This window comes from Oncorhynchus mykiss, chromosome 25 (assembly GCF_057628025.1).
Source record: "Oncorhynchus mykiss isolate SJ-2025 chromosome 25, ASM5762802v1, whole genome shotgun sequence".
Lineage (NCBI taxonomy): Eukaryota > Metazoa > Chordata > Actinopteri > Salmoniformes > Salmonidae > Oncorhynchus > Oncorhynchus mykiss.
In genome coordinates this window covers 22459453-22486209 of record NC_143046.1, presented here as the reverse complement: position 1 = coordinate 22486209, position 26757 = coordinate 22459453, and the positions used below count along the sequence as shown (strand labels likewise).

Here is a 26757-nt window from a genome sequence, read left to right as displayed (position 1 = left end):
CCACAGAGATCCAGGAAGTATACATTTGATGCATTTCAAATGTCAAATGTCAGCTGATAAATGTGGACTGCACTGTTTTTAGAAGTGCCTTTTATATAATCAAGGTAACTTATATAACAACATCAACAACAAACCTGCCCTCTCTGTGAAATACCTCAAAATAGTACAAATCCTTGGCTAAAATGCGATGCTTCCACCAGGAGCGGCTAAAGCTACAACTTACATAACCTTGTCTGTGAGTGTCCTTCACATGACTCACCAAAAAGCAGACATTTTGATGATGAGAATTATGTATGTAAATCTGCTGAGGCATAAGGCAGGACATGTACTGAAGCATGGAACCGATCAACACTGCTGCAGGTTCCTGGCATGTGCTAATGCCTCCTTCTGTTTATGTGTTGAATGAGATGTGGGAGCATTTGGTTCAAATTATTTTAAACGGTCCTGTCTTAGATAAACAGTTTTGTTAGAGAGTCGAGAGAGTTTATTAGATAACTATTTCTGTGGCGGTACAAATCATATACAAAGGACATTGTGGTCTGGTTTAGTTCTTTCCACTGTTCCCTGACCTGGTTCAGATAGTCAGTCACTCTATATGCTCACAAGAAATCTATATACTGCTCAAACTGTTTCAGGTTAATAAAGGTTATTTCCAGGATTTTAATATTAAGAAACTGTATCTTTGAGATTGTTGCGCACACTCTTGTTGGACAGTTGATAGACACTTGAATACAAAGAATGCTTTTTCTATCGTCGATAAAACAATGGTCTGCTCAATGTTAAGAGTTCTTCCACGCTTTTCTGAAATAATTTATTTTCTCTGGTAGTAGGATGACTCATGTGGTGAAACGTGGAGAGAATCTGACACCAACAGTTAACTTTCAATTAACTTTCAACAGCTGCCTGTCATTTCAAATATGGCAGTTCCTACCTTCAGTTCAGTTTCTCAGACTGACAGTGATTCACTCAAGCATCCACTAGAACTTGTAATGGCTTGATTGAGTTTGATGTGAATTATTCATGTAACTCAATAAATAAAACATCCCTATTTATAATCAAAATGGGATTAAAACCATTTGTGGACCATAAAAATAAAGAAAATGGAATTGTATCCTGTCCTAATATAATGTAATGTAGAATATAATACTGGGTTGTGTTCTATTTAAACAGACAATCATCCCCTCTTTAGCCCATGTCTACCTGCCATTTGGGAGGTAGACATGATGATCTATGGCCCCCCCAGGCTCAGGCCAATTAGGATGCCAAGGTCTTTATTCGCCTGACAACGTCAACAGTGGCACAGCCCTGCTGTTGATTTCACTCAAATCTCCCAGTCATACTGCACACCTACTGGACCTTATAAATTCCTATGTAAGATAACAGCCATCACGGACATCTAATCAAATGGCTACCTAGACTATTTTCACCCCCCCCCCCCCCCCTACACTGCTGCTACTCTCTGTTGTTATCATTTATGCATAGTCACTTTAATAACTACCTACGTGTACATATTACCTCAATTACCTTGACTCACCGGTGCCCCCGCACATTGACTCTGTACCTGTACCCCCCTGTATATAGTCTCGCTATTGTTATTTTACTGCTGCTCTTGAATTACTTGTTACTTTTATTTCTTATTCTTATTTGTACTGCATTGTCGGTTAGGGGCTTGTAAGTATGCATTTCACTGTAAGGTCTACACCTGCTGTATTCGGCGCATGTGACTAATAAAAAGTGATTTGATTTGAAGTCGTCCCTGGGAGTGAGCCAGCATATGTCACATACATATATCAACTCAATGTTGTTAAAGACAGCTCAACCCATGTTGCCACCTTTGATTGGACCGGCAGGATTCAGACACTATATATAAGTGAAGCTCCATCACCAGCATCAGACATGATGAGGATTAGAAAGCAGCGCTCCTCTTCAGGAGTTGGTTGGGTTTCCTCAAAATGACTCAGAAGGTCACAGGCACATATGAATGCACACATGTAGGCCTTGGTGGTGTCCCAGCAGCATCCTGAAAGGTGAACGTGAATCAATGTCGTTTATGCGGTCAGCAAACAGGCGTCTTTGGCGGAGATGGACTGTGTGGACTTGATTAATCATCGCCTTCACTGGAACAACTAATGTTTGGAGAGACCCATCTCCCCATCCCACTCTGTATGTGTCCCAAATGGTATCCTATTCCGTATATAGAGCACTACTTTTCCCAAAGCCCTATTTTGACCAGGGCCCATAGGGCTCTGTAGGGAATATGGTAGGGAATATGTAGGGAATATGGTGCCATTTGCTACTGAGAACCCAGAGAGTTGAAACGTAGCTTAGCTGATCTGTTTGGGTTTCATAGCAAGACCATCTTTTGGCAGAAAAAAGGCTGCATTTCCACCAACTCTGACAGGGCCCCTCCATCAGTGACATTATCGCATCCAGTGGAAGACAAAGAATAGAATACAATGTTTGACTTAGGGATAAAGTTTACTTTGGGCTGTGAAGTAGTTCTGTGATAGACCATTGTCAAGGGAACTAAAAGCACACAGACACAATACAGGTGTGCTCCTAAGAGATGGGGAGTTTATAATTTCATAAACAGTTGTGCACGTTGTCTAACCCATAAACGTAAGCACAGCTATTTTTTTAATATAAATACTTCAGGTTAAATGAACTAAAGTGCTCAACTGATGATCTGCTGAATGTTAAACTTTGTTATTTAATTTTACACTTTTTGGATAGCATTAAAAGTTTCCAATGTTTGAACTGCATAACAACCAACCAACCAAACTAGGTCCTAATTTTCTCTCAAAATCCTGAATGGATGAAGAAGGTATCACTGCCTTCTGTGGGTATGTATAAACCAGGTCAACAAACATAAACTATAATTGATTTGCACTGATCCAATTGACTGGAATCCAGCTTCATTAATCTCTTCTCGTTGTGAATAGCTTCAAGTCAAACAGGGCCAATGTTACAGTTGGATTGCAAAGAATTACTTATGCTTAGCTTCAAATTTAATTAGCTCACTTTTCATTTTCCACACAGCTTCTGAGAGGCTGCAGAAAGAGACATTTCATGGAGGCTGGTATGAGTGAGTGATGACAGATGGGATAAGAGGATTGGCTGAAAATCCAAGCCAGGAAAAGAAGGGTATATTCTGATGAAGGCTTTCTGTTCACCAAATGATTGTAGCGCAAATGGGAGGGTCAAAAGGTTTTTCTCAGGGCTATCTTTTACAAGGAACAACTCTGCATGGTAATCTGCAAAGAAACAATGGGTACATGTATTCCCATGTACCCCTATTAACATTGTTGATCCACAAATGTTCCAAATAAGGGTTTTATTATGACGAAGACACAATATGCCAACACGTCTACAGTCAATCACTTTTCAATAGGATGTTATAATAAGCATGACTTCAGTTGGCTGACTATAAATTGCTATTTTGAACTTTTATTTGGTTTTGATACATTTTCAAATAAAATAGCCCTCTGTTGTTCTATGGTATATGATCAAGGAATGGGGACAATTAATTGAGTACAAATGTTTTCTCATCAATTGCAATTATACTGTATGTCCCTCTATCAATGATCATCTAATTACTTCCAGATGTGTCAGTGTTTCAATCTTTCTCAGGAATTTAAACAGGATAATCCCTTTGGAACGTCTTTGATGTCTCTAAATTGCTGGAAAAGTCTTGAGAAGGCACCAAAGTACTATTTCACCACTACTGTGATTATAAGACATGTTTGCCTTAGAAACATGTGTCAGTAGATTCAATCAGCCTGAAAATAAATATTTGGAATGGAGAGGCAGTGTGGGCCATGCACAAATGATCCTACACTGTTAGAATAGTTTGTGGAAAGTTGCTCTAGCTGTCCCAGGCAACTTTGAAAATCAGCATAATAACTTAAATCAAATATATAATTAGTAGGCTAATCTAATTCTAAACTTTCCATTTTCCTCTCCTTCTTTAGTGTTTTGTCATAACTATTCCACTCTCTTTTATGTATTCCACTTGTCTTTTTCAAGTGTTTGATTCGTTGGCTGGCTGTGCATATTAATGAGATGGGACAGAGCTGGTTTTTAAAAGCTGCTGCTCAACAACATGTAGGGGGGATAAAAGGCAAGAAACGCGAGTGCCGTCAAATGCGGATTACATTTCATCTGATCTGAGCGCTCGTCCCGAGCTACTAAGGAGTTCGTCAAAACTCGAGAGTATTCGGAAGAATAGAGATCAAATACTGTTCCTCCTGTCATCTCTAAAGTTAAGGAGCGAATACAAGGAAAGTGTTGTTTGAGTGATTTTTACCAAGCGAAACCAGTCGGGAGGTCCGAATCAGCAGACAAGATGCATCGTTGTACAACAGCAGCGTTGCTTTTGTTAATTATTGCTTTATATTCCCTACAAGCTGAAGGTAATTATCTATTACTATTTGAGTAATGAAAAACGTGTTTTAAGCATTTTACATGTTAAACTGATGGTAATGAGTTTTTAAAAACAATTGGTTGGTTTGGCAGCCAAATTGCACCTGTAATGTTTTACCATTGCCATTCATTTACCATCTCCAAATCTGCTTGCTCACTTTTGGCAACAGTAGGCTATTGTTGTTTATAACCATTGAGATATTACTGTGTTGTACTTCTTGGGTTGTTTTGTAAAATTTTGGCTTTGTTCGTTTGTTATGTTCACCACTCACCCACAGTCTGTAGCCAGGTTACTTTGTATCAAATGTATTCTTCATAGTTTTACATTTATCCAATTCATGGTGGTTAGCCGGTGCTGGTCTTCACCTAACAAAACATATTACAGTTTTGAAACTGCAGTAAAAGTGCAGTAACTGCACTCAACTGTTGTATTTTGGATGCAGTAATTGAAGAATAACTGCAGTGTACGCAGTTGAACTGCAGTTATACTGCACTGTAACTGTAGTTACACTGCAAAATTACCTCATATTTTGGACAAGTATTTGTAGCATACTGAAGTTATACTACAGTGTACTGCACTCTGACTGCAATCGTTTTTTCTGATTAGTCTTGGTCAGTTATCGTGGTTGATGATGAGAATTGTAATGCATTGAGGAATTGGAGATGGTTGATGAGGTCGCCTTGAAGATGTGGGTCACAAGATCCATAGTGAGCACGAGCCTGGCCACATGCTTGCGCGGGAAACCGCGCGCCTTGATTTACAGTGGAGATAATAATTACGTTTTTCTGTTTTACACTGCCGTTACTGAGCCCTCTTAAATCGTTCTGTTTGTTTTATTCCATACAGGTTTAGTGAGTACTAGGCCTATGCTGCACCTGGCAATCTGTGTGAAGTCAGGAAATCATACCAGAGAGCTAGTCTACAGATGGCTGAAAACGTTCAGACCAAAGTGTTTATTTGAAAGCTTTTATAAAATACATCTGTTTTCTTCACAGCCTACAAGTGCAGGTGCACAAGAAAAGGGCCAAAGATTCGCTACAAGGATGTGCAAAAGCTGGAGATTAAACCCAAACATCCTTTCTGCCAAGAGAAGATGATATTGTGAGTCTTTCTTTGAATCATGTATCTCTCTCTTGCTCTCTCTCTCTTTCTGCATTGCCATTGTCAATCCGATGTTCTGTTTGTTTCAGAGATGTCATTGTGTGCTATTCTGTTTGTTTGCCAAATGCAGTGTCTTGTCTAAATAGTCACTCTGATGTTCTAATCTCCTACTGTATCAAAGCAGCTGATTGACCTATAAATATATTGCTCTGGAATGGAATCTGATAACTCCCCAATCTATACATTCTTGACAAAACGTATTACCTTAAATTAGACAGTAAATGATGGTCTTTGTCCACATGCACCATCCAGTCGCCTATTATTCCCTATCATTTGATCTATTACTTTTTAAGCATTGCTTGCTCAACTGGACCACAGCACAGACAGCTACTGTTGTCGGTGTGAGTGGCTTTGGCATCCAATAGGGACTTTCTCTCTCCAGATAAGAGTGACTGTTTACCTCTTTTTGAGGGTTCCAAAGGGAATTGTATTGCCCTATACTACTGCATGCATCAGACCCCATTGTCAAATAGACACTGATCTTACATTTGAGTCATTTTCGGTGGAAGCAGACCTTACTTTTGTAAAAGGTCACATACTCTTTCGCCATCTGCTGTTCACTTGAGGTATCACACAGAAATGTGTTCCCATCAACAGCATAGAAATACCTTGAAAACAAATGGTGTTTTATCCTGCTGTTATGGAGTACAGTACATTGCTCTCAATATGATCTTAAGACTATAGAGTCCGTCCAACAAAGAGTTGTGTTGTCCCTTGGACTATTAAACTGCTATTTACTGCTTTATTTACTACTGTCCTGGGGTCAATGTGATAAACTTCATTTTCAGGCAGATTAATGCCAACCAGTTAAAGCAGGCCTGCTTGCATAAGATGGTGGGGCCACTGACCTCAGTGTAAATTGAGACTCAGCAGGCTCCAGAAAGAGTACGCCTTCTCTCCTTTGTTGGCTGGCATTGGGTCACATCTCAGAATTTAACATTCTGGGGGGGTGGGGCACCCAAACTGTCACAGCAGCGCTTCCAACTCCAATTTAACCAAGACCTCTTTTGGCTGGGCAGGTGAATCCTTCACTAAGAAGCAGACACACTAATAAGAGATTGATTTGAGAAGCCCCTGCATAGCTCTGGGCACAACACACAGCACATGTCATGACCGGCCGAAATATGCCATAAAGACAGACTAGTATCTCTAACTGCTGCTCTGAATGTCAATGGGTTCATCTGGCCATGCTCAGAGATAATGTATAGGCCTGCCCACCCAGTGCTGTTTGTAAAGCCTGTTCATAGAACCCCTCCATGAGTGTTTACATTTAAGATGTCAGAGATAGAATGTATTAAAGTTCTTGCAGTATTCTTACCACATTGCTTGTGTTGTTATAATTACTTTGCAGCTAACATTAACCAACCAATTATGATTCTAAAGCAGTAAGGTGGATTAGCTATTTTCTCTTACACTTTTCCTCGCTTCTTTGTCAGTGTCACCATGGAGAATGTGTCACGCTTCAAGGGGCAGGAGTACTGTCTGCACCCCAAACTGCAAAGCACCAAAAACCTGGTCAAGTGGTTCCGGATCTGGAAGGATAAGCATAGGTGAGAGGTCATCCCACTCCATGAACTAAAGTTGTAAGAGTACTGCTGTTGCATACAGATATAAGATCTTATTTTAATCACCCTGTTCCAGGAGAACTTTACTGCAAGGCAGGAAATGTAAAACTTGTAGTGTATTTGAGATTTAATAAGGCTTCTGAAGTTTTCATCATTAATTATAATCTACATAATAATTCACATTTCCTGTTGCTGCAGGATCATTTTCCTGCTGTAGCAAACTGGCTCAAATGAAGATCCTACATCTGTACTGCAGTTGAAACACATTTAGCATTTTACAGATGGTTATGTTACACACTGCCTAATAGGAACAGAACTGGCACCTATTGTTCATAATACGAACTATAGTGTATTATAGTGCTATTGAAAGTTTGGTTATAGGAATCTATATAGCTATCTAATTTTGTATGATATTTGGCTGTATTTAACACTTTTTTATTGTCTCCTTTGTAGGGTGTATGAAGCTTAACATATAGATTATGTACACAAAGGGAACGAGTGAGAGAAAAAAAACATTAAGACTGTTTTTGTGAAGAACAAGACATTATCTCCCAGAAATCAGTACTTGGTCTTGGAGTGACATTTATCAAGCAGTGATGTCTAGTTTTCTGGTGCCGTTTAAGTTGGCCATCAGGCTAATTATTGTTACTCACTTAAGTCATTTCAACTGTAATAATGGTCATATTTCTCCAATGCCAACGTTCAAGGCTGTGAAAGATGATACAGGAGGAAATGCTGTGAAAGAGGTCCTTCATTAATCTGGCCCAATGTGTTTTTCTTTCGAATAGGAGATGTTTTGTACGCCCTTGAACCATTTGTTTATTCTGGTGACTACAGTATGTGGATGTCTTGTAAGAGGAAAGGAACATAGGGTTCTTGTTATTGTACCAACTGGGAGTAATCCTGCTGTATCTTGCTGTGCACTCCAGAAGTGTCAAACATAGCACACTGTATACGTGTCTAGCGAATGTGATGAAGATAATTATTTAAAAACAACTCTATGTATATCATTCATTTTGTACATTTGAGTCCATTCAAAGAGAATAGTGTAGAAGAGAAAGAAACACATTCAGATGACTAGGTCAATGTCATTTTAGATGTCCTTGGTGCCATTCCCTTTCCATTATGCAATAAATCAGTTGTAGGTTATTATGAGGGGTATGTAAAGTCAGCCTGTTAATTTAGATCTTGTAAGACATATATTTTCTGTACCTGGTAGGAACTATTGTAAACAGCTATTGTATAATAAATTGTCCATTTGTCGTATTTTGTATCATTTTCCTGATGTCTTCAGTGTTCTTCTGCTGTATTTTACAAAGACTGGATGTCTACAATGTCAATATGTTCCATTGTAGAATAAACTCTTCATCATTACCTATGGAAAAGTAATCTTATCAAGATATATCTAATTGTACATCATAAGAATCAAGACATTGAATCATGAAATTGTAAAGCATTTTCGTGATATTATCCAATACCTTTCTGAATGATAACCTTCAGGAAGGTGTGGTTATTTTGTAAGCCATTGATATACATTGTTACAATGACGGTTACATTTTTATTTCACCAAAACAGAATGCTCAATATACATTTTCTTCAAAGAAGGTATACATATATCAATAAACATTTTGTAAATAGACCAATAGCCTATGTTAGTGAGAATGAATTCATCTCAGACTTTCTAGTGTAATGTATTGTATTATTGAGTTTTTGTTGTTTTGCTATTTAAATGTTCGTTCGGTAAGAGAATTTTGGAGTATCTGTTTGGACTGACCCACCAAGCACACATTAAAAACATTCTAAGGAGTGTATGTCAACAAGCACAGCTATATAAAACATTTCAAAAGCACTGTCTAAAACATCCCTTTTATTGTTTCCTTGATATTGTATGTTAGTTGCTAAATCAACGTTGTATTTTCACTCCACACATCTATGAGCGTTCACGTAGTCTAAATATCAAAACATCAGTCCATTTGTTATCGCTAGATGGTGCTGTAGTACTTAATGAACTCGTCACTGAGCCAACTCTCTGGCAGAGCAACAAAGACACTACACAGATTAGAAACAATTAGTCTTTCCTTATTTTCAGTGTATCTCAGACAGGACCCAACACACAGACAGCACACGCGATTATATCGCACTGCAACTTTGCATTTGCCTTTATAGAAATGCAGAGATGTCTGCATCACAAACACTGTTTTCGAAAATTGAATTGTGTGGCTACCAATCTCAAATAATAAACAAACAATGGAACAAGTTTGCGATTTAAATCTGGTAGGGACACTGATGAAGAACGCATTGAGATTATGGTTGTTGTTTTATTGAGCAGGGCAACAACAGCAAAAACTATCTCGTATTTTCCCCAGTAGATGGCGCAATAACTCTTTCTATCTGATCATTGTGGACAGTACCAAATTATTACATTTCAAATCCAAGATAAACAGTCTGTATCAAATAAAGTAATCTTTGGTTTGTAATCATGTCGAATCTATTGATCGAATATATTCAGGTTGGGACAGTCTGAAAAGTAAAACCTTTTAGCCCGCCGTGACCAGTGCATTTTCAAGCAGTAGCTAGTTATATGTTGTAATTATTATTTTCAGGCCATATAATTTAATTTGTTAAAAATTATATGTGAACGAGTGCAATTGTATGTATAGACAATTTGACACTTGCATATTTATTAATATGGTCAATTATTTTTGTAGGCAGCATTACTGTATGTACATTTACCTGAAAAACACCTGGTAAACATTCAGATTGTCTAAACTGTGACTGTCTCTTCAAAATGTGTAATGACAAAATATAGCTAGATATTATATATTCTGCATTTGAGTCGGCTGCAATGCTGTTAGTGTATCTGACATTCAGATGGTGGTGTTTGCCTGCTGCTACTGATGTGAGATGCGATGTGGATGAATGAGGAAGTTTTCAATTTGGTTGTCTGGTGGTGCATCTGGGTAATATTCATTAGAGCACAACGTAGAAAAACGTAAAATAAAATGTGCACTATAAAACGAAAACAAGCTGTTATTATTGGACAAGTTCATGTAGTCCCTTCCTGTTTAAGTAAAACAAAATCGTTTGGTGCCTTATGAATACAAACCTGTTCGATGGGAGAGGCGGGGATAACATTTGGCAGCTTCATTTCTTGTGGGTGTGAGCTGCGAACGGCATCTGAATTTTAACAAACAGGAACCGAATTGTTTTCAAATAGCTAGCTGTGTTTTCGACATTGTTTGTTTGCTAATATCTGTTTCATTTTGATCAAATTTGTCGTCCGTTAAGACGTTAATTAAAGACTCAAAACGAGAATTGATGGTTTTTGCTCTCCGTTCCTGTTGGATTTGACCTGGTAGGTGCACAACATTTGCAAGCCAGTTTAGCTAACATCGTTAGCATGCTAGCTTACATTTCCTAATTATGTGTACATGTATTTTTTGCTGTTTGTTTGACTAAATAATTGCATTGTTCTGTAGACACATTCACAGGCTGTGTGATGGTTATGCATTTGGCAAAACGTCTTGCTAAAGATGTTCATTGTTTTCATTTAAACCATTGCCAATAATTGTATGCTAGCTAGCAAACGTTGGCAAGCTTGGAAAAGCAGCGTTTGCTAGTTAGCTTGCTAACTTAAAGGGGAATTGAAACACTAACGTTTGGCTTTAGAACACCAGCTAACTGTAAATCGCCATATTGGCATTGTTGCATCATCGCTAGGAGAGTTTTGGAATTCCTGCATTTACTGAGACCATGACCTCTGCGTACATTAATGAACATACTTTGCTGGTGTCAAACCATATATGAAAACATGATACATGTTTTGAAAGATGAGAAGCGGCCCTTTCAAATGATGACAGTGCAGGAGCTTTCATCTTTCCAAGTCCGTCCATTAGACTATGTTCACCGAAATTCACAAATTACATTATGCTTTAGAGACCTCTGATTATTCACTGTTAAGGGTTTATACACATTTTCCATGACTTCTCTATGAATTTTGACCCCATTGTCATGACTTATTATAGCCTACATAGAAAAAGTTAAGATAATTGACACTGGAAGGCTGCTGTGTCTGATCCCATGTAGACCTGCCGTTGTGCCCTTGATCAAGGCACTTAACCCCCCACAAAGTAGAACTGTACCGTTAATTACAGGTTGTCAACATGTGGTCAACCCTCCATCTGGGGAGCTCCTGGTTGTGCAGGCAACTTTACAACCAAATACTTTTGTCTTTTATTAGATTAATAAATCAGGGATCAAATAAGGTAGGCTACTTCAGAGCAAGGTATCTAACTAGGCATGTTTATTTATATATATATATATATATTAGTAAGTTATTTGTCTATTAGAATATTTTTTACGTTGTCGCAATTACATTGCTCCTATTTAATAGGGAAATCCAATATTTCCAAAGTTTCAGTGCTTGTAGAAAGGCTCCATTAATGCTTAACTATGGTTAACTAGCAAGAACTGCTCTAAGTTATATTTTAAATTGGCTATATAGTTAGCCTGTCATTATTTTATACCTGCTGCTGAAATATCATTGGGCACTGAAGGGTGTTTCTGAAAATGGCTGATACTGTAGATTTTTAAGTGATTGATAATATTTAAGTGGAAGACGCTGTCATACACTTCAATCCAGAGGATCCCAAACATGCTCAACGGGTGACATGTCTGAGCATACAGGCCGTGTAAGAACTGGGACATTTTCAGCTTCCAGGAATTGTGTACAGATCCTTGCGACATGGGGTGGATCCTTATCATGGCGGTGGATGAATGGCACAACAATGGGTCTCAGGATCTTGTCATGGTATCACTTTGCATTGATATTGCCATCAATAAAATGCAATTGCGTTCATTGTCTAACTTACAGTGCATTCGGGAAGTATTCAGACCCCTTGACTTTTTCAACATTTTATGTTACAGCCTTATTCTAAAATTGATTAAATGAATAAAAAATACTTGTCAATCTACACACAATATCCAATAATGACAACTAAAATGAGTTTTATAAATTTTTGCAAATGTATTAAAAATAAAAAATTGATACCGTCTCTACATAAGTATTCAGACCATTTGCTATGAGACTCAAAATTGAGCTCAGGTGCATCCTGTTTTCGTTGATCATCCTTGATGTTTCTACATCTTGATTGGAGTCCACCTGTGGTAAATTCACTTGATTGGATGGGATTTAGAAAGGCGCACACCTGTCTATATAACATCCCACAGTTGACTGCATGTCAGAGCAAAAACCAAGCCATGAGGTCAAAGGAATTGTCCTTAGAGCTCAGACACAGGATTGTGTCGGCACAGATCTAGGGATAGCCCACTTGGAGTTAGCCAAAAGGTACCTAAAGGACTCTGACCATGAGAAACAAGATTCTTTGGTCTGATGAAACCAAGATGGAACTCTTTGGCCTGAATGCCAAGCGTCACACCTGGAGAAAACCTTCCCTACGGTGAAGCGTGGTAATGGCCGTATCATGCTGTGTTGATGTTTCTCAGCGGCAGGGACTGGGAGACTAGTCAGGATCGAGGGAAAGATGAACGGCGCAAAGTACGTAGAGATCCTTGATGAAAACCTGATGCAGAGTGCTCAGGAACTCAGACTCTGGCGAAGGTTCATCTTCCAACAGGACAATGACCCTAAGCACACAGCGAAGACAACAAAGAAGTGGCTTTGGGACAAGTCTTTGAATGTCCTTGAGTGGCCCAGCCAGAGCCCGGACTTGAACCGGATCGAACATCTCTGGAGAGACCTGAAAATAGCTGTGCAGCGACGCTCCCCATCCAACATGACAGACCTTGAGAGGATCTGCAGAGAAGAATGGGAGAAACTCCCCAAATACAGGTCTGCCAAGCTTGTAGCGTCATGCCCAAGAAGACTCGAGACTAATTGCTGCCAAAAGTGCTTCAACAAAGTACTGAGTAAAGGGTCTGAATACGTGTGTGTATATATGTGTGTATATATATATATATATATATATATATATATATATATATATATATATATATATATATATATATATATATATATAAAAACCTGTTTTTGCTTTGTCGTTATGTGGTATTGTGTGTAGAGGGATTAAATACATTTTAGAATAAGGCAGTAACGTAACAAAATGTGAAAAACATCAAGGGTTCTGAATTTTTTCTGAATGTGCTGTATGCTTGCCCGTAGCCCCACCGCCACCATGGGGCACTCTGTTCACAACGTTGACATCAGCAAACCGCTCGCCCACACAACACCATACACATTGTCTGTGGTTGTGAGGCTGGTTGGACGTACTGTTAAATTCTCTAAAACAACTTTGGTGTCGGCTTATGGTAGAGAAATTAACAAGTTTCTGGCAACAGCTCTGGTGAACATTCCTGCAGTCAGCATACCAATTGCATGCTCCCTCAACTTGAGACATCTGTGACATTGTGTTGTGTGACAAATCTGCACATTTTAGTGGCCTTTTTGTTTTGTTATGATCATGCTGTTTAATCAGCTTCTTGATACGCCACACCTGTCAGGTGGATGGATTATCTTGGCAAAGGAGAAATGCTAACTTAACAGGGATGTAAACAAATTTGTGCACAATTTGAGAGAATTAAGATTTTTGAGCGTATTGAACATTTTGGATCTTTTATTTCAGCTCATGGAACATGGGACCAACACTTTATATGTTGTGTTTATATTTTTTGTTCAGTTTACAATACAATGTAATATTATGAATCTACAGTTTGTTCTCAACCCTGGGAACCAAGGGCCTGGGAGGCTCACAGGGATATTGGTATGCACAGGACTTTCAACTGAAAACGTATGTACTTAAGCACATAAAAGCTTTAAAACAGCAAAGTTTTCTCTCTGTCTCATGGCAAAATGTGTAGAATTGCAGGATATTAGCTTTAAAGCTGCACCAACGAAAAATCTCTCTGCCCCATGACAAAATATTTAGAATTGCAGGAATTTAGCTTGAAAGTTTTTCTCTGATAAGAGGCGGGCCTTTCAAATGTCCTTTCCCTGGCCTGAGACTTGGTTCGTCCAGCCATGCGCTGCAGACGTCATACTAAAACTCCTTGTAGACTTGTGTTCTGATCACGAGGGGTCCCTGTTGAATTTGCTATCACAAAAAGTTTGTGAACCCCAGCCTAATGAAGATGTAAACTCTTAGAGCATATTGAGTCATCCTTATTTTGTAAAGATTGATCATCTGAATTCAGAATGGTATTACCTTTTACTGTGAAGGAGGTACAGATGTTTTAGTGACTGGTGGAACGTACTACTATGGTATGTTCTGTGATCTGACACGCTGTTATCTGGCTAGCATATTAAACACATGCACCAAAACATATTACAAATTGAGTCTTACATTGATAAGGAAAGACATACACAAGTAATATAACTAGAATAAAATAACTTTATTGAAAGAATAAGGTTAGGGGAATTCATTCACACCTGGAAACAAAGTTACATCATGCTATCATAAAAATAACAACCTACAGTTGAAGTCGGGAGTTTACATACACCTTAGCCAAATACATTTAAACTCAGTTTTTAACCATTCCTGACACTTAATCCTAGTAACAATTCCCTGTCTTAGGTCAGTTAGGATCACCACTTAATTTTAAGAATGTGAAATGTCAGAGTAATAGTAGAGTGATTTATTTCAGCTTTGATTTCTTTCATCACATTCCCAGTGGGTCAGAAGTTTACATACACTCAATTAGTACTTGGTAGCATTGCCTTTAAATTGTTTAACTTGGGTCAAACGTTTCGGGTAGCCTTCCACAAGCTTCCCACAATAAGTTGGGTGAATTTTGGCCCATTTCCCCTGACAGAGCTGGTGTAACTGAGTTAGGTTTGTAGGCCTCCTTGCTCGCACATGCTTTTTCAGTTCTGCCACATTTTCTATAGGATTGAGGTCAGGGCTTTGTGATGGGCCACTCCAATACCTTGACTTTGTTCTCCTTAAGCCATTTTTTCACAACTTTGGAAGTATGCTTGGGGTCATTGTCCATTTGGAAGACCCATTTGTGACCAAGCTCTAACTTCCTGACTGATATCTTGAGATGTTGCTTCAACATATCCACATAATTCCTCATGATGCCATCTATTTTGTGAAGTGCACCAGTCCCTCCTGCAGCAAAGCACCCCCACAACATGATGCTGCCACCCTCGCACTTCACGGTTGGGATGGTGTTCTTCGGCTTGCAAGCCTCCCCCTTTTTCCTCCGAACATAACGATGGTCATTATGGCCAAACAGTTCTATTTTTGTTTCATCAGACCAGAGGACATTTCTCCAAAAAGCACGATCTTTGTCCGCATGTGCAGTTGCAAACCGTAGTCTGGCTTTTTTATGGCGGATTTGGAGCAGTGGCTTCTTCCTTGCTGAGCGGCCTTTCAGGTTATGTCGATATAGGACTTGTTTTACTGTGGATATAGATACATTTTGTACCTGTTTCCTCCAGCATCTTCACAAGGTCCTTTGCTGCTGTTCTGGGATTGATTTGCACTTTTCGCACTAAAGTACGTTCATCTCTAGGAGACAGAACACGTCTCCTTCCTGAGCAGTATGACTGCTGTGTGGTCCCATGGTGTTTATACTTGCGTACTATTGTTTGTACAGATGAACGTGGTACCTCCAGACGTTTGGAAATTGCTCCCAAGGATGAACCAGACTTGTGGAGGTCTACAATTTTTTTTCTGAAGTCTTGGCTGATTTCTTTTGATTTTCCCATGATGTCAAGCAAAGAGACACTGAGTTTGAAGGTAGGCCTTGAAATACATCCACAGGTACACCTCCAATTGACTCAAATGATGTCAATTAGCCTATCAGAAGCTTCTAAAGCCATGACATTTTCTGGAATTTTCCAAGCTGTTTAAAGAAACAGTCAACTTAGTGTATGTCAACTTCTGACCCACTGGAATTGTCACACAGTGAAATAATGTGTCTGTAAACAATTGTTGGAAAAATGACTTGTCATGCACAAAGTAGATGTCCTAACCGACTTGCAAAAACTATAGTTTGTAAACAAAAAAAATGTGGAGTGGTTGAAAAATAAGTTTTAATGACTCCAACCTAAGTGTATGTAAACTTCCCACTTCAACTGTACATACAATGTTCATTAAGGTATGTCATCAAAATTCAACTGTAATTACAAAATATTTTAAAAATAAGACAATTGGCTTTTACAACTTAAATTCTTCTTGCATACATTCCACTAAGTCTATAGCCTAATAAGCATTTGGCTGTGCCCACTATAAAATCTGCTAAACTGTGTATGGACCAATAAACTGATTTGAATACAGGAACAGTCCGAATGGGAACAAATTAAAAGCTTGCAAGAAAAGGGGAAAGACCAGTGTGAACCTGAGCTACTGCGTGAAGACTAGGATTTATCTTTGCTCGTAGCTATGTATGGTATGTATGTCTGTGTCATGTGAGGGTGTGATTGTCCCTCAGCCCTGTTTGCAGCCACAGCAGCATGTTGTCCAGTCTCTCCAGCCCCTGCCTATCCTTGTCACCGTGGGGGCAGCTATTGACTGCCTGGCTCACAGGAGACATGTCTATAGTGTCGTCCTCCACAAAGGTCTGAGAGCTGACATCCATCACAGGGTCCTACAGACAGTGAGTATTTAAAATAAAAAATGTAAAAACAAATGTTATATATAATCTGCCTAATAGTACATTCAGTTATTTTCCAGTCAAAAAGCTGAGCTGAGAGGGACCACGTGGTGGCTCTAACTTCCTCCAGCTCCTCCATTTCAATCTCATCCTCTTTGTCCTCGTCTTCCCCAAGTAGCACATAAAGGGAATCATGAATGGAAGGGAATTGTACAAGTTATCAATCGGCTTGCAAGGCGGCAAAGTTACATTTTATTATCCAAAGGTTTTCATTTGAGAACATAACAATGTAATCTGATAGTCCAAAACTGAAATAATGTGATGTATGCATGTAAGTAGCTGTCATGAACCAGCTACACCAGGATAGTTTAGTTACAAAGCTGACTACCAGCATTAGATTTCAGAAGTCGTTATAGATAGGTATATGCTTTTTGTTTTTGGACATAACACTAAAATCACCAAGAAATCAGCTTTGTTGTTGTTGGAAAATCTGTTCCCAAGTATTCCCATGCATAAATAGCACATTTGTGATCATATCCCATTGTAAACTAGGTTTGAAATTATTCTGTTTTTGTCTAATTCTATATCTGTTAGGGATTCAGCCGCTCAATGACAAATTGTCCCATGGCTAAGTGTAATTGGGGACCCCTGTCATAAGGTTTTGCTTCAGGCTTAGGCTACATACATTCTTGCAATGAACATCCAGCAGGCTTACTATTGTTAGCTAGGATTCCTATCACAGATAACTTGATATATTATGTTGTTTTTATGTAGTTAGCTAGCTAGATAATTACTATAGCTTGTCTACTTGCCTTGTTAACAATTTAATTTCACAGACTAATCAATCTGAAAAAATAAAGTAAAAACAAATTGTTTCTCACCTTTATTGATTACCTAATCTCAGTAACTGAGCTGTCAGTTGTGAGACATTTTTCAGGTCCAGTAGAGGAAAGGTGCCTGCCAGTGGCAGCATTCACTTTCAGTATCCACGCTAAAACTCACATTTTGCTCACTCCTATCAGCGAGGCATTGGCGTCAGTCGTTAGTATGGAAATTAAAGATGGCGCTACCCAGACTTCTAATAAACATTGTTCAAGATCAAAATACTAAATATAGAGATCTTTCTATTACAAGCACATGTTTAGTATTAGTGGATTGAAAACATCTCTTTGCTTAGATCTACTTCCTGAAGGGTTTCCATTACCCTTTAACAACCTAAGTCACAAATATACTAACCAGCAAGCTACCATCAGCCCTCCAAGAGATCGCTAGCTACGTTTTAATTTTGGTTTAGTATTAATGTTAATATTAGACATAGCTATGACATGACCCCAACGTGCATGTTCGTTTTCTCACAAATACTTTTTTATTGTACGGTTGATGCCTGAAATATGATGGAATGGTCACTCAGAATAGTCTGCATTACATAGGCAAGTCTCCCACATCAACAATAATATTTAGCTTAAAAAGCTTTGTTGTCATGTCCTCTGCTCTGCAATTACATTTTCTTTAGAGTAATCAATGCCAGGTCTCCCCATCCAACAATTTCTTGCTTCAAATGCAAAGTTTTCATGTCCCCTGTTCTTTTGTCTTGCCCATTCACCCTCTGAAGGGCACACATACACAATTTGTCTCAATGCTTAAAAATCCTAATTTAACCGGTCTTCTCCCCTTTATCTACACTGATGGAAGTGGATTTAAGGAGTGTGCACAGTTATGAACTTCAAGTTGTTAATAAACCAATTAGGCACATTTGGACAGTCGTCTTTACAAAATTTTGATCCAAAATGCAATGGTTCATTTGATCAGTCTAAAATTATGCCCATACACTGCTGCCATCTAGTGGCCAAAATCTAAATCCCCCCTGGGCTGGAATAATACATTATGGCTTTTCTCTTGCATTTCAAAGATGATGGTACAAAAAAAAAGAACGTATTTTTTTTTTTTTTTTTTTTTTTTCTCTTCTTCTTTGTGTTATGTTTTACCAGATCTGATGTGTTATATTCTCCAACATTAATTTCAGATTTCCACAAACTTCAGTGTTTCCTTTCAAATGGTATGAAGAATATCCTTATATCCTTGTTTCAGGTCCTGGGCTACAGGCAGTTAGATTTGGGTTTGTCATTTTAGGTCAATTTTTTTTTTTTTTAAAGGGGCGGATCCTTAAGAGGTTTTAACAAATTACATCAATAAGGGATCATAGCTTTCACCTGGATTCACCTTTATTTAACTAGGCAAGTCGGTTAAGAACAAATTCTTATTTTCAATGACGGCCTAGGAACAGTGGGTTAACTGCCTTGTTCAGGGGCAGAACAACAGATTTTTATCTTGTCAGCTCGGGGATTCGATCTTGCAATCTTTCGGTTACTAGTCCAACGCTCTAACCACTCAGCTACCCTGCCGCCCATAAATTGGAGAATGGCAGGACAGGAACATCAAGTCACTAAGTGCACAGCCTCCTGCCATGTGAGATTGTTGTTGCTAGAGGATTGTTTTGTAATGGAAACGGGCCAAGCATAACCAAATCTGGTCAGATTCCCTGTCGAGCCTAGGACAGGACATCCAAAAAGCCTGAAACCGATGAGTGTGAAACTAACCTGCTAAGCCAAGAGGTTCTCTCAACAGAAAAAGGTGAGCCTTAGAATAACTACCCTTGCCTGGGTAGGCCTATATCCAAAGGGGTACAGGCCTATCTTGTGATCAGATGCTTGTAGAAGATGCGTTGAGGTGTCCTGTACTTTAAACCTGCTGAATGTCTCTGTTCAGATTACCACAGCCTAAATCAGCTGTCTATCAGGCCAGGGGATTTCTCTGCTTGGTTTGAGCTCTCCTCCTGGTCTTGGTTTGCCACTCCTTTCCATCACTGTCCCTGGCAGCGTAGATGGACAGTCGTGAACCAGGGGGTGTCACCAGTATGAATTATCCCCTCCACATACTGTAGCTGTTGTGACTGTCTATCACTTTGTATTGAGTGAAAGGGTTCCTATGTCTTTAGGCTTATGTCTTGTGATAACTTATTTCATGGGTCTAGTTATTTTGATTGTTTAGCTTTATAAGTGAAATGTTAGAGAACCTGATGTAGTCTGTCTGTAGGCAGGGAAGTGTTTGACAGCAGAAGATTAACATGTTGGGATGAAGCACCATCTGACAACTGCTACATTGAGGCCATTTTGTTTTCCTGTTGATTGAGTGGAGAGAGCAGTGGAGTTGAAGGCACAGGATTTTTCTTAACTTCTTAAAGCTTTTTTTCAAACAAATGTGCATCCTGTAGTACTAACTCAAAAAAGTTCTGGGACACTAAAGTCCATGGAGAATAAGAGCATCTCCTCCCAGCTGCCCACTGCTCTGAGGCTAGGAAACACAGTCACCACCGATAAATCCACTATAATTGAGAATTTCAATAAGCATTTCTCTACGGCTGGCCATGCTTTCCACATGGCTACCCCTACCCCGGTCAACTGCCCGGCACCCTCCACGGCAACCCGCCAAAGCCCCCACCATTTCTCCTTTACCCAAATCCAGATAGCTGATGTTCTGAAAGAGCTGCAAAATCTGGACCCCTACAAATCAGCCGGGCTAGTCAATCTGGTCCCTCTCTTGCTTAGCCTGTTCAACCTCTCTTTCGTATTGTCTGAGATTCCCAAAGATTGGAAAGCTGCCGTGGTCATCCCCCTTTTCAAAGGGGGTGACACTCTAGACCTGCTACAGACCTATATCTATCCTACCCTGTCTTCGAAAGCCAAGTTAACAAACAGATTACTGACCATTTCGAATACCTTCTCCGCTATGCAATCTCGTTTCAGAGCTGGTCATGGGTGCACCTCAGCTACGCTCAAGGTTCTAAACGACATTATAACCGCCATCGATAAGAGACATTACTATGCAGCCATATTCATCGACCTGGCCAAGGCTTTCGACTCTGTCAATCACAACATTCTCATCGGCAGACTCGACAGCCTTGGTTTCTCAAATGCTTCACCAACTACTTCTCTGATAGAGTTCAGTGTGTCAAATCGGAGGGCCTGTTGTCTGGACCTCTGACAGTCTCTATGGGTGTGCCACAGGGTTCAATTCTCGGGCCGATTCTCTTTTCTGTATACATCAATGATGTTGCTTTTCTGCTGGTGATTCTCTGATCCACCTCTACGCAGACGACACCGTTCTGTATACTTCTGACCCCTCTTTGGACACTGTTAACTAACCTCCAGATGAGCTTCAATGCCATACAACTCTCCTTCCGTGGCCTCCAACTGCTCTTAAACGCAAGTAAAACTAAATGCATGCTATTCAATCGATCACTGCCTGCACCTGCCCGCCCGACTAGCATCACTACTCTGGACGGCTCTGACTTAGAATACGTGGACAACTACAAATACCTAGGTGTCTGGTTAGACTGTGAACTCTCCTTCCAGACTCACATTAAGCATCTCCAATCCAAAATTAAATCTAGAATCGGCTTCCTATATCGCAACAAAGCATCCTTCACTCATGCTGCCAAACATACCCGAGTAAAACTGACCATCCTAGCGATCCTCGACTTCGGTGATGTCGTCTATAAAATAGCTCCAACACTCTACTCAACAAACTGGATGCAGTCTATCACAGTGCCATCTGTTTTGTCACCAAAGCCCCATACACTACCCACCATTGCGACCTGTACGCTCTCGTTGGCTGGCCCTCGCTTCAGACTCGTCGCCAAACCCACTGGCTACAGGTTATCTACAAGTCTCTGCTAGGTAAAGGTCACCATAGCAGCACCCACTCGTAGCACGCGCTCCAACAGGTATATCTCACTGGTCACCCCCAAAGCCAATTCCTCCTTTGGTCATCTTTCCTTCCAGTTCTCTGCTGCCCATGACTGGAATGAATTGCAAAAATCTCTGAAGCTGGAGATTCCCATCTCCCTCGCTAGCTTTAAGAACCAGCTGTCAGAGCAGCTCACAGATCACTGCACCTGTCCATAGCCCATCTGTAAACAGCCCATCTATCTACCTCATTCCCATACTGTATTTATTTATTTATTTATTTTGCTCCTTTTGCACCACAGTATCTCTACTTGCACATCCATCTTTTTCACATCTACCATTCCAGTGTTTAATTGCCATATTGTAATTACTTCGCCACCATGGCCTATGTATTGCCTTAACTCCCTTATTTGACCTTATTTGCACTCACTGTATATAGACTTTTTTTTCTCTACTGTATTATTGACTATGTTTTGTTCTTTCCATGTGCAACTCTGTGTTGTATGTGTCGAACTGCTATGCTTTATCTTGGCCAGGTCGCAGTTGCAAATGAGAACTTGTTCTCAACTAGCCTACCTGATTAAATAAAGGTGAAATAAAAAATGTTTTAAGAAGTTGCAGCGATGAGACAAGACAGTAACTACTACTAATTGGAGACCACGGAATTGGGGAGAGAAAGGGGTAAAAAAAAATAAGACAATGTGTTTGAACATGTAATCTGTGAATGCCTGAAATCAATTATCTTGTTGTTGTTAACCAAATGATGTTGCTACTGTGAGACTGACATACAGGCATGACTGATGGCATGAAAAACCCATGTTTTAAGTTGGCAAGAAATAGTCATGAATGTTCATAAAATATGCTGTGCATATATCAGCACATCTCTTAATTTTAGATAAAAGATTATCACTTAGGTAGAAAAATGAAATGTGTTTATCTGAGGGTAGCCTTTGACATGTGGAACTTACACAATAGTCAACAACTTAATAAAACATCTGATTGTCTTAATAAAAAGCTTATGGATATAACGACTAGATTAATTAGTTGAAACAAACAGCAGAAAATGTCCGTACTTTTTTTTATTTGAATCCAAATATGAAAGTGGGCTTGATGGGTATGCTTACCTTAAAGTAAATTCTCCTAACCTGATACGAAATTTCAATTATTATTATAATTTTTTATTTTTTTATTTTTTACCCCTTTTTCTCCCCAATTTCGTGGTATCCAATTGTTGTAGTAGCTACTATCTTGTCTCATCGCTACAACTCCCGTACGGGCTCGGGAGAGACGAATGTTGAAAGTCATGCGTCCTCCGATACACAACCCAACCAAGCCGCACTGCTTCTTAACACAGCACGCATCCAACCCGGAAGCCAGCCGCACCAATGCGCCGGAGGAAACACCGTGCACCTGGCCAAGGACACCCCTACCGACCAAGCCCTCCCTAACCCGGGCGACGCTAGGCCAATTGTGCGTCGCCCCACGAACCTCCCCGGTCGCGGCCGGTTACGACAGAGCCTGGGCGCGAACCCAGGGACTCTGATGGCACAGCTGGCGCTGCAGTACAGCGCCCTTAACCACTGCGCCACCCGGGAGGCCGAAATTTCAATTTGAACATAAGTTGTATCCCATCTAGACAACCCTATAATGGTCCCACCTGATCTTGCCTCCTACCTGCCTTCCATCTTTGAGGACATGTATTTTCATTGTTCGAGCGACCATTCGACTATCTTCTCAATATAATAGAACGTCTTGGACCTAACAAAGCAGCTTCTTTCAAACACTTAATTTTCTTACTCTCCATTCTCTCCTGCAGCTTAGCTACTGAAGTCCTGATCAGGATTCGCGGTCTGTCAATGAGGAACTACAGGCTCATCTTTTGCCATAACCTGAAGCAGCCATAGATGACCATTCGATTCACTGCTAGTGAGTGGTGCTGAAGATAAGGTGAACTACTGGGTGTTTTAAGTGCTGAACGGTGAGTACAACAACATATAGGTTTGTGTGAGCTTTGAGCTAACATTCAGAGCCACAACACACTGATGTGGTTGAATATAGGCTGCAGTCAGTCATTGATGTGTGAATGGGTCAGATCTGGATTTGTTTTCAGACTAATATGCCCTAGGCTGACCTGTATTATAAACTGGGTGGTTCGATCCCTGAATGCTGATTGGCTGACAGCCGTGGTATATTGGACTGTATACCACGGGTATGACAACACTTATTTTTACAGCTGTAATTATGTTGGTAATCAGTTTATAATAGCAAATATGCACCTCTGGTGTTTATGGTATATTGGCAATGTACCACGGCTAAGGTCTGTATCCAGGCACTCCGCGTTGTGCGTAAGAACAGCCCTTAGCCGTGGTATTATGGCCGTATACCGCACCCCCCCCGAGCCTTATTGCTTAAGTAGAGCCATTCTTTAGGGAGGTCGCTGGCCTGGGTAGTGTGTGTTTGTTTAATAGGGCACAGAACACTGAAACCCATCACTGAAATGTAGCCTAGCTAGCGCTCCAAGCCCAAGCACCTGCTCCCATTAACATTGTAACTATCTATGCTTGTTCTGATGGCTGTCAGACACATGCACATGACACTAATTAATAACCCACTCACTCCGAGCTAGCTGGAACCTGATAACAACTACACTGGCTCAGCGCTAGCTGGGTCTGATAACCACACTGGCTGCCCTGTGTGTGTTTAGATATGTATGTTTAGATATGTATGTTGGATGGCGAACACAGCCCGTGACAGTGTCTCTCTCTCCGGTGTGTGTTTAGATGTGTATGTTTAGATATGTATGTTGGATGGAGAACACAGCCCGTGACAGTGTCTCTCTCTCCGGTGTGTGTTTAGATATGTATGTTTAGATATGTATGTTGGATGGAGAACACAGCCCGTGACAGTGTCTCTCTCTCTCCGGTGTGTGTTTAGATATGTATGTTTAGATATGTATGTTGGATGGAGAACACAGCCCGTGACAGTGTCTCTCTCTCCGGTGTGTGTTTAGATATGTATGTTTAGATATGTATGTTGGATGGAGAACACAGCCCGTGACAGTGTCTCTCTCTCCGGTGTGTGTTTAGATATGTATGTTTAGATATGTATGTTGGATGGAGAACACAGCCCGTGACAGTGTCTCTCTCTCTGGTGTGTGTTTGGCGGTGGCGGACATCCAGACCTTCGGAAGCAGCTCGGCTGTGGAAGCGATGAGGAAGAGCCTCTCTCCTTCCCCCAGCAACTCCCTGACACCAGCCAGGGTTTTTGGGGTTCCCCTAGATGAGGTGCAGCAGAGCGGCCAGCCAGGCCAGGAGGTCCCCCTACTGGTCAGGCACATCGTAGAGTACGTCGAAGAGCATGGTGAGTGGAACATTCACAAGCTGTATTTCTAACTAGAGACTCATTCCTCAGGCATCAAACGGGAGCCAGTACTTTGTCCAGTAGTTTATTTCCTGGTTGTCTATCGACCGAGAGGAACACAGGAGAGCTGCACAGATTGGACCTCCAAAATACATGCTCTCTCTCTGGCAAATTAATCACCTCATTAAGCATCACATTTACCTTAATGTATATTTTTATGTGCACTGTAAATCCCATTATTCTGCCACTGTCTTGTTTTATATCGTCGGGGATTGTTTTGACAATTCTCTCCGGTACTTTAGAAGAACATGTACCTGTTGTCATTTCAGCCTCTATCAATCCCAATTGGCGACACTTCGACCTGTTGTTATTTAAACCGCTGTAATCAACCCCAACTGGCGACACTTCGACCTGTCGTTATTTCAGCTTCTGTAATCAATCCCAACTGGCGACACTTCGACCTGTCGTTATTTAAACCGCTGTAATCAATCCCAACTGGCGACACTTCGACCTGTCGTTATTTAAACCGCTGTAATCAATCCCAACTGGCGACACTTCGACCTGTTGTTATTTAAACCGCTGTAATCAATCCCAACTGGCGACACTTCGACCTGTTGTTATTTAAACCGCTGTAATCAATCCCAACTGGCGACACTTCGACCTGTCGTCATTTAAACCGCTGTAATCAATCCCAACTGGCGACACTTCGACCTGTTGTTATTTAAACCGCTGTAATCAATCCCAACTGGCGACACTTCGACCTGTCGTTATTTCAGCTTCTGTAATCAACCACAACTGGCGACACTTCGACCTGTCGTTATTTAAACCGCTGTAATCAATCCCAACTGGCGACACTTCGACCTGTCGTTATTTAAACCGCTGTAATCAATCCCAACTGGCGACACTTCAACCTGTCGTTATTTAAACCGCTGTAATCAATCCCAACTGGCGACACTTCAACCTGTCGTTATTTAAACCGCTGTAATCAATCCCAACAAGCGACACTTCGACCTGTTGTTATTTAAACCGCTGTAATCAATCCCAACTGGCGACACTTCGACCTGTCGTTATTTCAGCTTCTGTAATCAATCCCAACTGGCGACACTTCAACCTGTCGTTATTTAAACCGCTGTAATCAATCCCAACAAGCGACACTTCGACCTGTTGTTATTTAAACCGCTGTAATCAATCCCAACTGGCGACACTTCGACCTGTCGTTATTTCAGCTTCTGTAATCAATCCCAACTGGCGACACTTCGACCTGTCGTTATTTCAAGCTTCTATATTCAATCCCAACTGGCGACACCTTGACCTGTTATTTAAACCGCTGTAATCAATCCCAACTGGCGACACTTCGACCTGTTGTTATTTCAGCTTCTGTAATCAATCCCAACTGGCGACACTTCGACCTGTCGTTATTTCAGCCTCTGTAATCAATCCCAACTGGCGACACTTTGACCTGTCGTTATTTCAGCCTCTGTAATCAATCCCAACTGGCGACACTTTGACCTGTCGTTATTTCAGCTTCTGTAATCAATCCCAACTGGCGACACTTCGACCTGCCGTTATTTAAACCGCTGTAATCAATCCCAACAAGCGACACTTCGACCTGTTGTTATTTAAACCGCTGTAATCAATCCCAACTGGCGACACTTCGACCTGTCGTTATTTCAGCTTCTGTAATCAACCCCAACTGGCGACACTTCGACCTGTTGTTATTTAAACCGCTGTAATCAATCCCAACTGGCGACACTTCGACCTGTCGTTATTTCAGCTTCTGTAATCAATCCCAACTGGCGACACTTCGACCTGTCGTTATTTCAAGCTTCTATATTCAATCCCAACTGGCGACACCTTGACCTGTTATTTAAACCGCTGTAATCAATCC

General features: G+C 40.5%; 2 protein-coding genes across 13 annotated transcripts in view; both read left to right on the top strand.

The window, feature by feature from the left end:
• The first annotated feature begins 4345 nt into the window (after positions 1-4345).
• On the top strand, positions 4346-7618 carry cxcl14 (chemokine (C-X-C motif) ligand 14). Its single transcript, NM_001281358.1, has 4 exons — positions 4346-4412; positions 5419-5524; positions 7021-7134; positions 7603-7618. Exons 1-4 carry the CDS (start codon positions 4346-4348, stop codon positions 7616-7618), a joined length of 303 nt encoding a protein of 100 aa, NP_001268287.1.
• Positions 7619-10159: 2541 nt separating this feature from the next.
• The window catches only part of LOC110504785 (protein FAM13B), a 59886-nt gene continuing 43288 nt past the window's right edge, over positions 10160-26757 (top strand). For 5 of the 12 annotated variants that reach the window (XM_090219412.1, XM_090219408.1, XM_090219410.1 and 2 more), the window contains exons 1-3: positions 10160-10504; positions 23326-23487; positions 24596-24869. In XM_090219412.1, coding sequence (XP_090075538.1) covers positions 24602-24869 — 268 coding nt within the window. In that variant the 5' untranslated portion in view covers positions 10160-10504; positions 23326-23487; positions 24596-24601. Of the gene's footprint in view, positions 10505-16602; positions 16768-23325; positions 23488-24595; positions 24870-26757 lie in introns of all 12 variants that reach the window. The other 7 variants (XM_090219415.1, XM_090219411.1, XM_090219413.1 and 4 more) reach the window with 2 other exon arrangements.

Excerpts from the sequence above, each read along its gene's own strand:
- cxcl14 (NM_001281358.1), top strand. The coding sequence starts at position 4,346 with ATGCATCGTTGTACAACAGCAGCGTTGCTTTTGTTAATTATTGCTTTA. Across the intron at positions 4,413-5,418 it reads ATATTCCCTACAAGCTGAAG|CCTACAAGTGCAGGTGCACA; the intron begins GTAATTATCTAT and ends TTTTCTTCACAG. Across the intron at positions 5,525-7,020 it reads TGCCAAGAGAAGATGATATT|TGTCACCATGGAGAATGTGT; the intron begins GTGAGTCTTTCT and ends CTTCTTTGTCAG.